This window comes from Rhineura floridana, chromosome 22, assembly GCF_030035675.1.
Source record: "Rhineura floridana isolate rRhiFlo1 chromosome 22, rRhiFlo1.hap2, whole genome shotgun sequence".
Taxonomy (NCBI): Eukaryota; Metazoa; Chordata; class Lepidosauria; order Squamata; family Rhineuridae; genus Rhineura; species Rhineura floridana.
This window is the reverse complement of record NC_084501.1, coordinates 20334861-20348956: the sequence shown is the minus strand read 5'-3', so window position 1 is coordinate 20348956 and position 14096 is coordinate 20334861. Positions and strand designations below refer to the sequence as shown.

Here is a 14096-nt window from a genome sequence, read left to right as displayed (position 1 = left end):
CCTTCCCTGCCGGTAACCAGCTAGCAGCCCAGAGCAGGCGGAGGGGCCTCGAGGCGCTCCTTTTCTGCTTGCAGGGAATGTGCCACTCAACAGACTAACGACGCTGTAACCTCCACAGTACTGGCTCGCATGTCATCCTAAGGCAGGCCAAGGCCCGGCTTCCCTCCCACGCCTGCCCCCAGCAGCTGGGCATCTAACAGCTACAACGGCCTTTGCTTCCAGTGGTCGCCAGACTCTTATAGAGCCCCGAGGCGCAAGGCAGTCTACCTCCTCATAGCAGACGCTGGGGCCATGTGAAGGGGGGCTGCTTGGGGACTTCCAGGCAACCCCTGGCTGGCCAGTGGACTCACCGGGCCTTGCTTGAGGGTTACTTGAAGCACTGCAGGCCGCCTCGGCCAGGATCACCCCACCCCACCCCAGTCCACCCGCTGGAGGGAGAAGAGAGCCCTCAGGGCTGGTAGCCCTGTCCTTGATGTTCATGAACATCTTAGGGTCATTCCTTTGCATGAGTCTACTCTGAGGAGGAGCAGCATTGGCTACGGCCCAAAGCAACCCCAACGCCCCCTTACTCACTCCCCACCCCCTCTTACAAAGATGATCCTACCTACACCAGCCCTTCAGCAAATGGAGAGACAAGCGCCAGGAGATTAAAGTAAGGACGTTAGAAAAGCCAGCTGAAAACCGAGTGCCTCCACCCTGTGGCCTGGGCCTCGCGGGCGCCTTTGGCCCTAGAGGGCCCTCCCACAAAAGGGTGCGCGATGGATCCAGCCCGCAGCCTCCTCCCTGCAGCTTGGAGGGCTTTCTCTGTCCCAGTGGACTGGAGAGAGGCTTCCTCCTGCTCTGCTGTGCCTTGGAGGATTGAGTTTCACTGCTCCTAGGGGGCAGGCCTGGGGTTCAGTGCCCCTTTTCTAGCCTCCTAACCATCCATTTGAGGGGCAACAGGCCAGCTTCCCACCACTGATACCTCCCGTGCACAAGGTGTCTGGAAGCCATGATACAAAGTGTACGTCTGCCCCCAGAGGCACATGCACACCCTCCCTCCCTTTTGTTGGCCAGGCTTCAAGCCTGCTGCTCTCTCCCCAATTCCAAGTCCCAGAGAGGAGAGAGGCAGCTTCAGTCCTGCGTTCTGTGAAGAGGCCAGCACCCCACCCTCAAAGTCTCCCCTGTGGAATTTTGGGCGGGCAGAGAGAAAGGGGCAAGCAAGGGAGCCTCCTTTGCACTAGCACCGCCGTGGAATAGGCAGGAGTCAGCAGGGCCTGCTCTGGCGGCACAGCCCCACCCCACCCCACCCGGCCCCCTTGCCCCACCCAGCCCCACAAGGGCAAGCCACCTCCTAGGGCTCTCTTTGATCTGGGGCAGGAGAGGAGTTATTTTTGATCACACGGGCCTGGGGCCTGCCGCACATTTCTGGCTGGGATTCCTTATCAGGCAGAGCAGGAAGGCAGGCGCTCCCCCAAGACATCCTGAGGCGTGTTGGGTGGCCGGTGGGGATAGCAGGAGGGACGCTGCTGCTGCAGCCTAGATGAGAGAGCAAATGCCCCTCGGTGCCAAAGTCAGCAGAGGGTGGGCAGCAGGACAGCAGCCACACCTGGAAGCCCCTGCAGGCGGCGGCGGCTCCTCCTGCGCCTCCCTCCCCTGGGCAGGAGGTCCTTCACAAGTGGTTGGCAGGGAGGTCATTTTATTCCAGATTAAAAGCCTTCCATGAAAAAACAGCCAGGCAGGCGTCCTTAGCCCTTCTGAGCCCCAACTTGCACCCAGCTCCTTCATGCTGTCACCCAATGACCAACTTGAGGGGACACAGCAACTGTTGCGCACCAGGAAGGCCACAGTCCATGACAGGGCAACACCCACCGCTGCTGCCAACGTGACCCAGGGAATGGCCCCCAAGGCAACGTGGAGCCCTCCCAAGGTCCAGACATTTAGGGGTGCACTTTAGCGCATCCACACACACCCCTGCAGGGCGGGACTTCCCCCCCTACACACACACACACAGAGGCATTAGAGGCCCACTGTATTTTCTCCCCACAAGCCTTGCTTCTTTCCCTCCCAGCTATACACCTGATGAATTAAAGCACCAAACGCCCAGGGCTGGAAAGGAAGGCACGGTTGATTTTGCTTTGCATTATTCATTCTCAACTGATCCTGGGCAAGGTGTCTGTCCTGTTGCCTGGGGACCCTGCAGGGAACCTACGTCGCAACATGTTTTGAGGCCTAGGAAGTCTCCCCCCCCCCCCCCATTGAAGGGCAGAAAGAAGGAGGCAGCGGGAGGGTTGAGATTCAGGGGCTGGGCCTGACCAGGAGTCCTCAGCCTCCCCCCCTGCAACTTACTAAAAGGTTTTGAGAGAGGGGAAGGAGGGGAAATTCATTTAAAAGTTTTATTCTTTTATAAAATCTCTTTCCAGACAATTTCGTAACAAATAAGTTACTTAATGAGAGCTTTTATTTTGGAATACTCAAAAAAAGAGAGGCTTCTCTAAGTACTAAAATGTTGAGGGACAAACTAGAAATTGGTTTTTAAAAAAACCGAAATACAGACACATCATCATCATCATCATCATCTTCATTCATTCACCCAGCAACTCTGCGGTAAGGGTGGTGGCCCCCTCCAGGAAGGGGAAACGGGCCTGCAATTTGAACAACGGCAGCGGAGAACCCAACAGCGCCCCCAGGTGGAGAATACCTTTCGGGGCCTGCTTTATCAGACCTGACAGCAGAAGGAACCAGCAGGGCCCAAGCAGAGCAAGGAGGGCGGGCGGGTGTGTATATATAGACACAAACACGCACGCCAGCTTGTCCTTGCCAGGGCACACGCCACGCTTAAGGGGAAAAGGCCTCCCTTTCACCAGCGGCTTGGGACAGGCCCCGGAAGCCACACTCCTGCTCTGGTGGGTGTGGAGCCGAAAGGTGAGACCCGGCTCCATCCGTCCCCGGCTGCTGCGAGGCCCCCAAAGGCAACTGGCCGCCTGGAAGTACATGAACTCCACTAGCACTTAAACCCAAGTATTGTAACAGTGCTGTGTCCTTATGGCTTTGGGGGAGAAAAAAAATGCAAGACAACTTCCAGTAGCGCTTCCTACTGAAATGCTGAACGCTGCCGTGGAGGACATCGCCAGGACAGTTTTCAATGGGAATGAGGAGGATGGAAGTAGCTGCTGTCGCTAACCCACAAAAAACAGGAAATTTCCCTAGCTGGGGGCGGGGAAGAGGCCTGGTCAAGAACACAAAACGCGCACAGACACCCAAAGAACCAGGTGGGGGGGGCAGCGATAGCAAGAGCACTTGGGCACAGCCCTTCCCACCCGAGAGAAAAACGCACAACGGCCGGGGGAGGGGCTGGGGCTGCCAGGGCCACAAAACAAGAGCCCCCCACAGGAGGGCAACTCCAAGGGCTGGGCTCACCTCTCACTCGAGCACCGTCCGTGCTGGGAAGAAAAGGCGTCGGAGGGAAGTCTCCTGCCGAGTGAGAGCACGCCGTGCCCCTCCCACGGCTGCCGCCTTCAGGTGCCCACACCCCAAAATACCCCTCGTTGGAAAGGCAGCAGTGTCCACGCAGACGCAAGGCTTCGAGCCCTCCCGCCAGCAGGCCTCCGCCTCTTGCACAACGCAGCCAGGGGGCCTGGTGGCTTCTGCCTCAGGGCTCAGAGGGTCCCAGCTGGCCAGGCGCTGGAGCATCAAGACAGGCACTAAAACCCGTACTTGGCCTGTGTTTGGCGCCTGCTGAGCTTATTCTCAGCCCACGTGTTCTTCAGCTCCAACTCCCGCTCTTTCGCCTGCCCCAGAAAAGAAAAGATGAGGAATGAGGTGGGTGTTTGCTGTCCCACCCCCACAATGAAGAGCACCGCCCGCCTGCCCTGGGCAGCCCTGGCAAGCAGAGCCTTGCTCTGGGGCCCCATTTCTCAGCTGAGGCAGAGGCTGCTAGAGCAGTTGGCCTGGGGCCACCCCTGAGCAGGCCCAGCCCTGCCACTGGGCAGAGCAAAGCAGACTCCTCGGGCAGCCGGCTTGGGTGCCATGAAAGGGCAGGAAAAGGCTACTGTGATATTTGCACTACCAGGGAGAGGCACATGTAGGATCTCCCGCCTCAGATGCCAAAATAACACACTGAGGACAACTCTGTGGCGGCCCCGCCTGAGGCAGAGACGCCTCTTCGGCTGGTCCTGCTTGCCAAGGAGGCCTCCTCCGCTTGCTGCTGCTCAGGCACCCAAAGCGTTTTGTGTTCCCTCCAGTGCCTTTCCAGAGATCCTGGCAGTCTGGCCAGCCACAAGCCATTGGCCTGGGCAAGAGGCACCCCAGCCGCCCTTCGTAAACGCTGCTCTGCACCCAGACGGCTCCTGCTCAGAAGCCTCGGGGAGCTTCCTGCCTTCAGGAACAAGGCAGCAGCACTAAGAGTCGGGGCGCTCTGAGGGCAGGCAGGACGCTGCAGCCTGCCTCCAAGATGGGGGATTCCAGCCCCCAGCAGCCAGCATGCCCTCAGGGGTGAGAACAGCGTCAGAAGAGCTGGGCTGCTGGATCTAGTGCCCGGTTCTCACCAGGTGGTATTCGATATGCCAACCAGCTCAGAGTAGGCCCACGGACATTGATGGACATGACTAACTTGGGTTCGTTAGTTTCCGTAGGTCTCCTCCGAGTAGGATGTAGTTGACCCAAGACCCCAAGCAGGATCTGAGCGCAGCTCTCCCCTCCTGCAGTTTCCAGGAACTGGTGTTATTCAGAGGCAGAACGCGGCCATCAGATTTAGCCGCCACTGATAGATTTGTCCTCAGTTAATTTGTCTGATCCTCTTTGAAAGCCATCCACGTTGGTGGCCAGCACTGCCTTTGGTGGGAGTTGGAGTCCAAGACTACCTGGAGGGCCCAAGACGACCCACCCACTCCCACAGGAGGTGGGAGCTTCTGCCAGGAGCGAGGAGGAAGCCTCCAAGGCAGCTGCTGCCAGGCACGGAAGGGCGGCTGGTTACCCAAGGGCCCACTTCCTCACCCTCTGCGGCCTGCGTGGTGACGGTGTGCCCAGGGAGAACCCAAGCCAGCATGCTGGGCAGGAGGGGGAGGCAAGAGAGACCCTGAGACTAAGCAGAACTGCATTGGGAGGAGATGAAGAATCCGACGGCCTCACCTGGTGGATCAGGTACGTGATCTGGTGCTTCCTCCGCTGCTGCCCCGTGGGCTGCTCCCCTTTTTTCTGAAGAGGACAGAGAAAGGAGAGCGGAGATGGTCCGTTGGGGCACATTTTGGCAGGAGGGGAGATACTTCCCTGCGAGGGAACAGAGTACAACTCCCCCAGCGCCAGGCACTCAGGCCGAGGTCACTGAGGCCACCAGCAGGAGGAGCCGCCCCCACTGCCCAGCAGGCCCCCGAGGGAAAGGGCTGCCCTGCCCCTCCTCACCTTGCTGAAGGACTTCATACTCTGCTCCTCCGTCAAGGACTTGGTCAGCCACTGCTGGGCCCCACTCAGCTGGTCGTCCCCCTTGATCTCCACAAAGTTGATCTCTTCCCGCCCCCGGTTGCGCTTCCCTTGCAGGCGCTTGAACTAAGCAAGGGGAGGAGCAGAGAAGCAGCAAACAAGGATTCATTCCGGTGGGGGCCCCTCAGGCCTGAGATAGCCCCCACGGCAGGCACGTCTGCTCCTGCCACCGCCACCACCAGGCACAGTGGGCCACGTGACATGACACCCCCTGCACTCTCTGGGGCCCTCCAGATCTCTCCTCGTTCATGCATGACAAGAGGACCAGTAAGGGAGAGCCTGAGGAAATGAAGCAAGGCTGCCAAGCCCATCTTAGACACCTGAAGACAAACACACACACACACACAGCAGCTTGCTCCATCTAGCCTCTTGGCCCCTCAGCTGCAAGGAAGCCCCACAGGCACCAAAGAGCCTCGGAGGACTCTCCTTAGCTAGCTGCCCACCCCCTGAAGCGGGAAGGCCTTCCAGAGGGAAGGCCAGAGCCCCAGGAGGGCCAAGAGCCTCCAGGCAGACTAAGCACTGCCACGTTTCCCACTGACTCCCCACCAACGCAGAAAGTCAAGGCTGAATCTGCACCCGCCAGGAACACAGCGGAGGACGGATGCAGCCCGTTTGAAGCACAGCCGTGTGAGCCTCCCAACGTGCATCAGTCGCACGCTGGCCACAGGCGGTGCTCTGTGAAGGCTACTTTCAGGCACCAGAAAGCGACAGCCCCGGAGATAATCCAGTCCCAGACTCAGCAGAAGTCTGCCGAGAGAGGCAGGCAGGCTGGCCGGCCAGCCGGACCGTTCTTCCTAAAGCAATTAATCCCAGGCCCACTGAGGCTAAAACGTCCAGAAGCAGCTCCTGCTGTTGTGGGGCTGGGGGGTACACAGAGCAGGCTCCCCCTCCTGACCTATGGGAAGCAGAGCAAGTGGATCCAGAGAGGCTCCCCCAACCCTCACCTCCCAAAAACATCAAAGGCGTTTTCTGCATGAGCCATAAACAAAAGTGTTGTAGGGGGAGGAAGACAGAGGCGGTCCTTTAGTGAGACCAGGGAATAAACTCTCCTACTGCTAAGAGTCCCATTCTACCCCCAGATTCTAGGCTGAAGGCCCTGCTCAGAGTTATTGCAAGCTAAAAGCTGACTTTTGTACATACCGCATGTGCATGCACACCCACCTCCCACTGCGGGATGTCATCCACCAGCCAGCACTGAAGCCCAAGGTCCATGGTCTGTCGTGTGGCTACAGCTGCAGAGACTCTGGCAAGCGCAAGGGACCTGCTGCAAGTGTTGGTGAGGCCCACCCACTGCCACAGCCAGAGGACAGTGCGGGCATCCCCTCAGCAATGGATACACACACACCCCGAGAGCAGGTGCTTACCGCTTCGTCGTCCATGAAGGAGGAGGCAGCATCACTGATCTCCTGGGGCGGTCCCAGCATCGGGTCCGTTTCTTGATAGTAACCACTGCTGTAGTAATCCGGCTGCAGAAGTAAGGAGAGAATCAAGAGATGCTGAACCCCAGGGCAAACACAACGGCCAGTTGCCCTCTCACAGTGCCCCCCCAGCCAAACACCTGATTCAACCTCCAGGCTCCCCCCCAGGCCCTCTCCTCTTCCTTCCTTCCCACCTGAAACCCAAAGCCCACCTACCCAGATCACCAGCCACAGAAGGGATCCCTGGCTGACCCCAGCCACGGACCTCCACAGAGAAGCCCCCACGGCATCCTCACCTGATAATAGGGGCCGGGGCCAGGGCTGGGGCCAGGGCCGCCTGCCTCACTGCAGCCAGGATACGGCGCGTAGGCCTGCCGGCTGTACTCTTCACCAGGCTTCGGTGCCCACCCGTGGGAAGCTGAGCTGGAGCCCGGAGCCGTCTTGAACTCTAGCGGGGCGTTGGCAGCAGCGTCTTGGGCCTCCGGCTCAGGACCTGGCTCTGTCCCAGGGGGCAGATCATCCAGCATCACCGGGCCAGAGTAGGCATAGTCCTCGGGGGTTAGGGTGGGCACATCACTCCGGTTGGAGAGGGAGAAGTAATTCTCGGGGTCCACCTCCTCATCACTGTCATTCTCCTCCTGGGTGATCTGCTTGGTCACCTGCAGGGCGGCGCTCTTGGCTGCCGCTTTGATGGCCGATGGGGAGGGAGTTGTGGTGGTGGTCACAGCCGAGGTTGCCTTGAGAGGCGGCTGTGGCCTGGCAGAGGACGGCAGCAGAGGGCCTTTGGCAGGCTTGGCCTCTGGAGGATTCTCAGCAGCAGCTTTCCTGGAGAAAGCGTAAGGCAGGAGCAGCCGGTTCGTCTCTTTCACCGTCAGGTTTTTGGGCTGAGGAAGCAGCGCAGACAAGCCGGATCCCTCGCCCTGGCCCTGGTGTGGGAAACACAAAGGGGAAACAACTAAGGGGAAAAGAGGTACTCTCTCCCCCTGGGCCCTTCAGCCTGCTTTGCCCAGAACCTTCCTGCTCCTCAGGCCAGGGCCACTCCTGCTCCCCTCTCCACCACGAGGCAGACGCCACTTCTCCGCCACCACTGCTCCTTGCCTCTCCATGCAGGAAGCGACATCAGAGCCCGCATAGCAGCTGATGCAATCATGGCTGCTTTAAGCAACGCGTGCAGCTGTTTGGGCTGCTTGAAGCTGGGCTGGCAGACCTTCACATAGCAGGGAAGCTGAGTGGAGGGCAACACAGGAAAGTCCTCACCTGGAAAGAGGGCTGTTTCTTTGCTGGCTCATCTTCCTCTGAATCTGACTGAGAGAGAAACACACAGAACTGAGTACAAGGAGAAGGGAACAGAAGGACGCTCGTTCACCCAGCAGCTCTGAATAGGGACCATTTCCCTGCCAGGGGAGGAGTGGGCCCTCCAGAGGCTGTCACTGAAGAACAAACCTGCTGGGTGTGTTTTATGCGCAAGGTCTTTGCGGTGTGGAGAGAAAGTCAAGAAGTCTTACAGAAGTACACAAGCCTCAAGCACTCACGTACACACAGCAGGGGCAAACTGGGCAAACTGGCAGCCTGAGGAGGTCTAGAGGCTGCTACTGCTTGGAGAGGCGGAATGACCTAAATATTCCAGAACTGTGCAGCAGAAAAGCAGACAAATTAAATACATTATGCAAAATTATGCATGCTTTTTATTTATATCATTTTGGGGTCTGTTGGTTTCACCCACTGTGTTTAATCTTTCATATTGTGTATGTATTTGACATTGCATTGGCCTTTTCCTTTCTCCAAGTCTGCCCTAGTCCATATCTGTATTAGATTTGAAATGGCTTTTACATAGGAAATTGTTTTTATATATGCAATTATTTCTATACAAGGAACTTTTGTTGTTTATGTTGTTACAGTGAAATCACTTGGACATATTTTATGGGTAGCAATTCATAAATGGAATCAAGTCAATATAGAATACACCAATAGCCAGCGTTCTTTTATGCTTTGGTGTTCTTGATTCGCTCATATCTTAATGTCTCTCGATATAAGTTGCCATGAGAACTGTTTCTTGCTGGACAGATTTTTCTCAAAGAGTCATTATCCCAGTCTGACCTTAATACAGGCAGCTTTGCTATTTGACCTGCCAGAGATCCTAATGTTTTGTTCCTTGTTATAAGTGGCCCATGTTTGTTAAGATCTGTTAATACTGCTGCCTTTGTCAGTTTTTTACACTGGGTTGTATTCAGAGTTAGTCCTACTCACAGAAGACCCACTGAAATTAACAAACACAAGTAACAGCTCCATTAACTTCAGCAGGTCTTCTCTGAGTACAGCTTCGTTGGATACCACTGTATTGTTTTTATGAGACTGTAACCCTTGGGTGAGTTATTCCTCAAAAGGCGGAGCATAACTGATTTTATGAAAAAATATAACATTTCCCCTCAGTTCAGCAGCCTGCGTATGGTGGCTTTGATAAGAGGAAGGATTTGGCAACTCCTCCTCCCCTCCTTCCTACTGCAAGTAAGTGATACAAATATGCATCAAGCATCTCCTATGCTGCAGCTCTTGGAGCACTCGAGGAACTCATGAGATCCACCACCAACTACCAGAGCTTTTACATCATCACCTTCCTCCCACGCTTGGCTCAGCCATCCATCACTTTTGGCTCACAAGTTCCTGTGATCCGGAGATTTAGGCACCAGGTTGCAAAAGGCAAAGTTTGGCTCTTCAGCAGCTGCTAAGATTTCTAAGTCTGCACAATTAAGATTTAGCAAAGGGCTGTACCGAGTTTTTCACATTTGAGGAATAAATAATGGCTGTAGTTGGTATTACTCACACGGATGGAATGGCAGCATTTCGGGCTTTCTAGATTAGAAAGCTGGCAAATCAGAGGTGACATGATAGAAGTGAGTAAAATTATGCACGGCATGGAGAGAGTGGACAGAGAAAAGTTTTTCTCCCTGTCTCATAACACCAGAACTCGTGAGCATCCTGTGGAGGCAAATGTTGGAAGAAAGAACTTCTTCAAGCAGTGCACAGTTAAACTATGGACTTCACTCCCACAGGAGGCAGTGATGGCCACCAACTTGGATAGCTTTAAAAGAGGCTTAGACAAATCCATGGAGAAGGAGGGCGGCATCAGTGGCTACTAGCCACGCTGGCTATGCTTCGCCTCCACAGTCTGAGGCAGCATGCTTCCCAAGGCCAGCTGCTGGGAATCCCAGGTGGGGAAAGACTTGCTTGTGGGCCTCTTCCCTTTGGGGCCCCTGGGTGGCCCCTACGGGAAGAACAAGAGGGTGGACTAGATGACTGCCCCCCTCTAGCCTGGCCAGCTACCGAAGTGCTCTTCTGATGTTCCTATGCCTGTGGATCCCAACAGATCTACTCGCGGGGATCAACTGAGTTGGCTCCGACCTATCCTGGCCCTTAATCTATCCTGAGTAGGACCATCGTGGGATACAACCCTCGGCTCGCTTGTTTCCTGCGCTTCCGGTTCTACCCGAGGATCCTTACTCCCGTGTAAGCGGCTGGGATGAAGTGGCCAGCCCGGCCCAGCTACGCCCTCTTCTTCTGCCGGACTTGCACACCAGCCCGGCCGAGACGACCATCTGATGGGAGGCGTACCACGAAGGAGAAGCGGCCCTAAAAGATGCCCCCCTCCGGCCCCGAGACACTCACGTCCCCCGAGCGCAGGTGAGGCGCGGCGATCCTCACGGGCTGCGTCCTCTTCTTGGGCTTGGCGGCGGCCTGGCTCGGCTCGGCGGCCGGACAGAGAAGGAGAGGCGGCGGCGGCGGCGGCGGGGAAGAGGAGGAGGAGGGCGGAGCGGAGCGAGAGAAAAGGCCCGCCTTGGGCGGCGGGAGGGCAGAGAAGAGCCCGACGCGCCGGCCCAGCTGCAGGCCTTCCTCCCCGGCGTCGTCCTCTCCTCCTCCTCTCTCGGCCGCGTCGCTCTCTTCCTCCTCCTCCTCCTCCTCCTGCTCTTCCTCGCTGCTAGCGTAGGCCACCAAGGACATGGCACCCTACCGGCGGCTCCTACTGTTACGCAAAGCCGAGGATGCGCCCGCCGCACTAGGCCGCGCTCCCTGGGGCGTGAAGCTCGCTAGGCCGCAGCGGTCGCCATAGCAACGCCCCCGCCGGAAGGAAGGCCCGAGCGGGGGCGGGCTCTCGCTCCCTCACCCCTCCCGAACGAAGCGGCTCGCTTGCGCCCGCCTCGGACTCGGCTCCGGGTGATGGCGGCCGCCGTAAAAGTAGAAGGCGCGGGAGGGGGGAATTTCGCCTTCCTCCTCCCTCAGCGCCTGAGCAGGGAGTGGAAAACCACAACTCCCAGAAGCAGCCGCGCCGGAAGCAGCCATCGGCCCGCCGGCATCTTGCCGCGCGGGGGCCGCCGGGAGTCAGAGTCCTGGGATGGTGTTTGCATTCCTTCCCCTTCCTCTCTCACATCCGGCCTCTCGGGAGGAAATGCCACAGCTCCCATCAGCCACTTCGCTCGCGCTCAAACCAGCAGGGAAGGAGGCGGCCCTCAAGATGGCCGCGTGGGGTTGGGCGGGGCTAAGGAGCAAAGAGAGGGAGAGAGCCCGCGCGCGGCGGCAGGCTCCGCCCCTCGGAGCGACGAGACGAAGCGGGAGGGGCTCTTTGTGAGCCGCCCGCAAAAAGGGGCGGAGCACAGATCAAAGGACTTAAAGCCACCGCTGATTTTAGTCTTTAGTCCTTTAACAGGAATGACGAGAATGGCAAGAAGGACAATTTCTTTTTCGTAATAATCTGAACTGAGGCTATCTGATAGCGACCCTATTAACGCAATTTCCGTAATTTTAATTATTTATTTATTATTTTATTTGTATCCCGCCCTTCCTCCCAGCAGGAGCCCAGGGCGGCAAACAAAGCGCTAAAAACACTTTAAAACATCATAAAAACAGACCTTAAAATACATTAAAACAAAACAGCGTTAAAAAAATGTTTTAAAACCAACAACTTTTAAAAAGGGTTAAAAATATTATTAAACATATTAACATTTCCTGGTTGAGATCCTTCAAACTGGGCTGTTTTGGTCCAAACTTTGCACTTTTCTTGCGCGTTTTGCCCATCACTGTTACCATGTATGAAAGGCGTGCATGTAAAATTGCAATAAACAAAACAACAGAAAGTGATTAACAAAATGATTTATTAAATACAGAAAAAAATATTCTTTAGATGCCTGTAGCGGGGGTGGGGAATGGGGACATTTCCCCACCCCAGCTATGCTTCATTCCCTCCTAGGATTTTTTGGGGGAAATTGTCTTTTCAATTTGTGACATGACCAACAATGACAACCTCCATTTAAAGAATGGTTTCCCTTTCAGTTGTGTTCGCCCAGCCAGCGATATAGAAGTGTATTTGCCTGGCCACAATAGGAGGCAAGAGTTTGTTTATTCTGCAGTTATTACATTGGGTGCTTATTGCTAAAGGGTCAAATAGAGATAACTTAAAGCAATCTGAAAAAACATCTGCCCTAGATTACTCTTCACTCCTTTAAAGTACTCACTACACTCACAGCCACAGCTATTTTTCTTCTTTTACTTGAGTACTTGATGGCAAGGGATGAAAACAGTCCTAAGGAACTGCTATCTACACTACCTTTAGCCAGCTGCCTGGCTACCTAGGCTGCAACTCAGGCCTAACTTCTGATTTTCTCAATATGAAAAGCTCAGCATGAGACCTTTTCGGGTTTCTGTACAGAAAAATCAACTCAGCAACCAGTAAAAAAAAATCCAGTTGCTTTCCACAATGACTTTCCAGTTGCTTAGTTAGTTCTTTATATAGCAGCTAGTTAAAAAGTTTTCCCTTGATTGTTCAACAGGAAGGAATATCTAAAAGTTAGGAACAAGACTACAAGGAGGGACTCTCAAGGAGTTAACAACCACATCCTAAAGTCTTTATTTTCTCTCTGCCCTTCTCTAAGCTTGTCATACTGATAAACTTGCTTTTCGGGCGGAATCTAAAACAGAGATACCAAATGCAGCCTCAAAGCCAAGCTCATGTGCTCACTGGCTTTACCAAAGTAGTTCAAGTTTATGAAGACTCAGAACAAAGGGACAGACAGCAGGTGAATGAGGGCTGCAGCTATAGGATAAGTCAAGCTTTTGAATCTGGTATTTCTGGGGAGCTCTCAAAACAAGGGTGAGACAGTTCAACAAAACAAAAAAATCATGTAAGTTAACACACTCTCTGGACGGAGGAAGAGTGAGGGGGAAGGAGGTCACTGCTGGGTGTTTGCGCAGGGGGGATTGGCTGCTGCTATTTTTCCTAACACACCTCTAACACACCCCATGCCCCACCAAGTAATGTGGCTGCTGGACTTAACAAGGAAGGCTGGCCAAAGGGATGGTTCCTTAAAAGCAGTATTTTCATAAAACACCTTCAGCAAGGTGCCCACCTTAAGGAAACATGGCCATAACTTGAGGCAGGGAATCCCACAGGCTAACTGCGCGCTGCACAGTTATTGTTACGAGGAGTGATGATGACCGCCCTGTTGGCCGCCTTCCACAATTTCTTTCGCGCAGCGGGATCCTATGCACCAAAGACGGCTTAAATCCCCGCACGCGCCCAAGTTGTACGCAGCGGTGACAAATGGCGCGCCTTTTTCCCCTTCTGGCGCCCAGTGCCGCCGCCCGTGGAGTTCCGGCCGGCCTGACCTCCCGAGGAAGCCTTCCGGGGGGGTGGCGGTGGGCTATTCCAAACCCCGCCGAGGCTGGCACGGCCAGAGCGAAAAGTGACGGGAGAGCGCCTGGAGAGGGAGGTGCGTGGCGGCGGCGGCAACGGGGAGTCCCTCGGCGCGCTGCTTTGGCTTGAGCGTAGCGCTCCTCCGCGGGCCATCGCCCGCCGGGCAACTCCAGGTTGTCCTCTCCGGACGGACGCACAGCTTCGTTTCCCGCCTCTGCGCCTTCGCTCTCCAGCCAGCGAGGAGGAGCCTCCATCGGTGCGCTCTGCGCTCGGCTGCTGCTTGCTGGCTGTGCGGCCTCTCCCGCAGGCGCCTCCTCCGCCCCCGCGCCTGCCCGCCCGCCTGCTTTGTGGCCAGGGGGTGGGGACAGGCGTTTGCATCAGCGGCGGGCCCAGCCAGGCAGCAGCAAGCGAGCGCGGAGGCGGTGGCGAAGGAGGGCGAGGGCCCAGCCCCCACCGCGTTTGGAACACCAGCGAGCGGCCCGGGGAGCCTTCGGCGCGCCTGCCCAAACTGTTGCGCGGCGGCTCCGAAGAGCCGGCGG

General features: G+C 56.1%; 1 protein-coding gene across 1 annotated transcript; it reads right to left on the bottom strand.

Annotated features, from left to right (window-relative positions):
* Positions 1-2422: 2422 nt before the first annotated feature.
* Positions 2423-11238, bottom strand: PRCC (proline rich mitotic checkpoint control factor). Its single transcript, XM_061606128.1, has 7 exons — positions 10539-11238; positions 8133-8180; positions 7172-7801; positions 6822-6923; positions 5380-5523; positions 5110-5175; positions 2423-3770 (listed from the first exon to the last, which is right to left on the bottom strand). The coding sequence occupies exons 1-7, from the start codon at positions 10869-10871 to the stop codon at positions 3684-3686; spliced, it is 1410 nt and encodes a 469-aa protein (XP_061462112.1). The 5' UTR covers positions 10872-11238; the 3' UTR covers positions 2423-3683.
* Between the last annotated feature and the right edge of the window lie 2858 nt (positions 11239-14096).

What these genes read in the sequence shown, in the direction of transcription:
- PRCC (XM_061606128.1), bottom strand. Translation starts at nt 10,871, where the DNA reads ATGTCCTTGGTGGCCTACGCTAGCAGCGAGGAAGAGCAGGAGGAGGAG. An exon ending in CTCACCTGCGCTCGGGGGAC is followed by an intron (nt 8,181 to 10,538) that starts GTGAGTGTCTCG and finishes TTTCTCTCTCAG; the next exon opens with TCAGATTCAGAGGAAGATGA. An exon ending in GCCCCGGCCCCTATTATCAG is followed by an intron (nt 6,924 to 7,171) that starts GTGAGGATGCCG and finishes TTACTTCTGCAG; the next exon opens with CCGGATTACTACAGCAGTGG.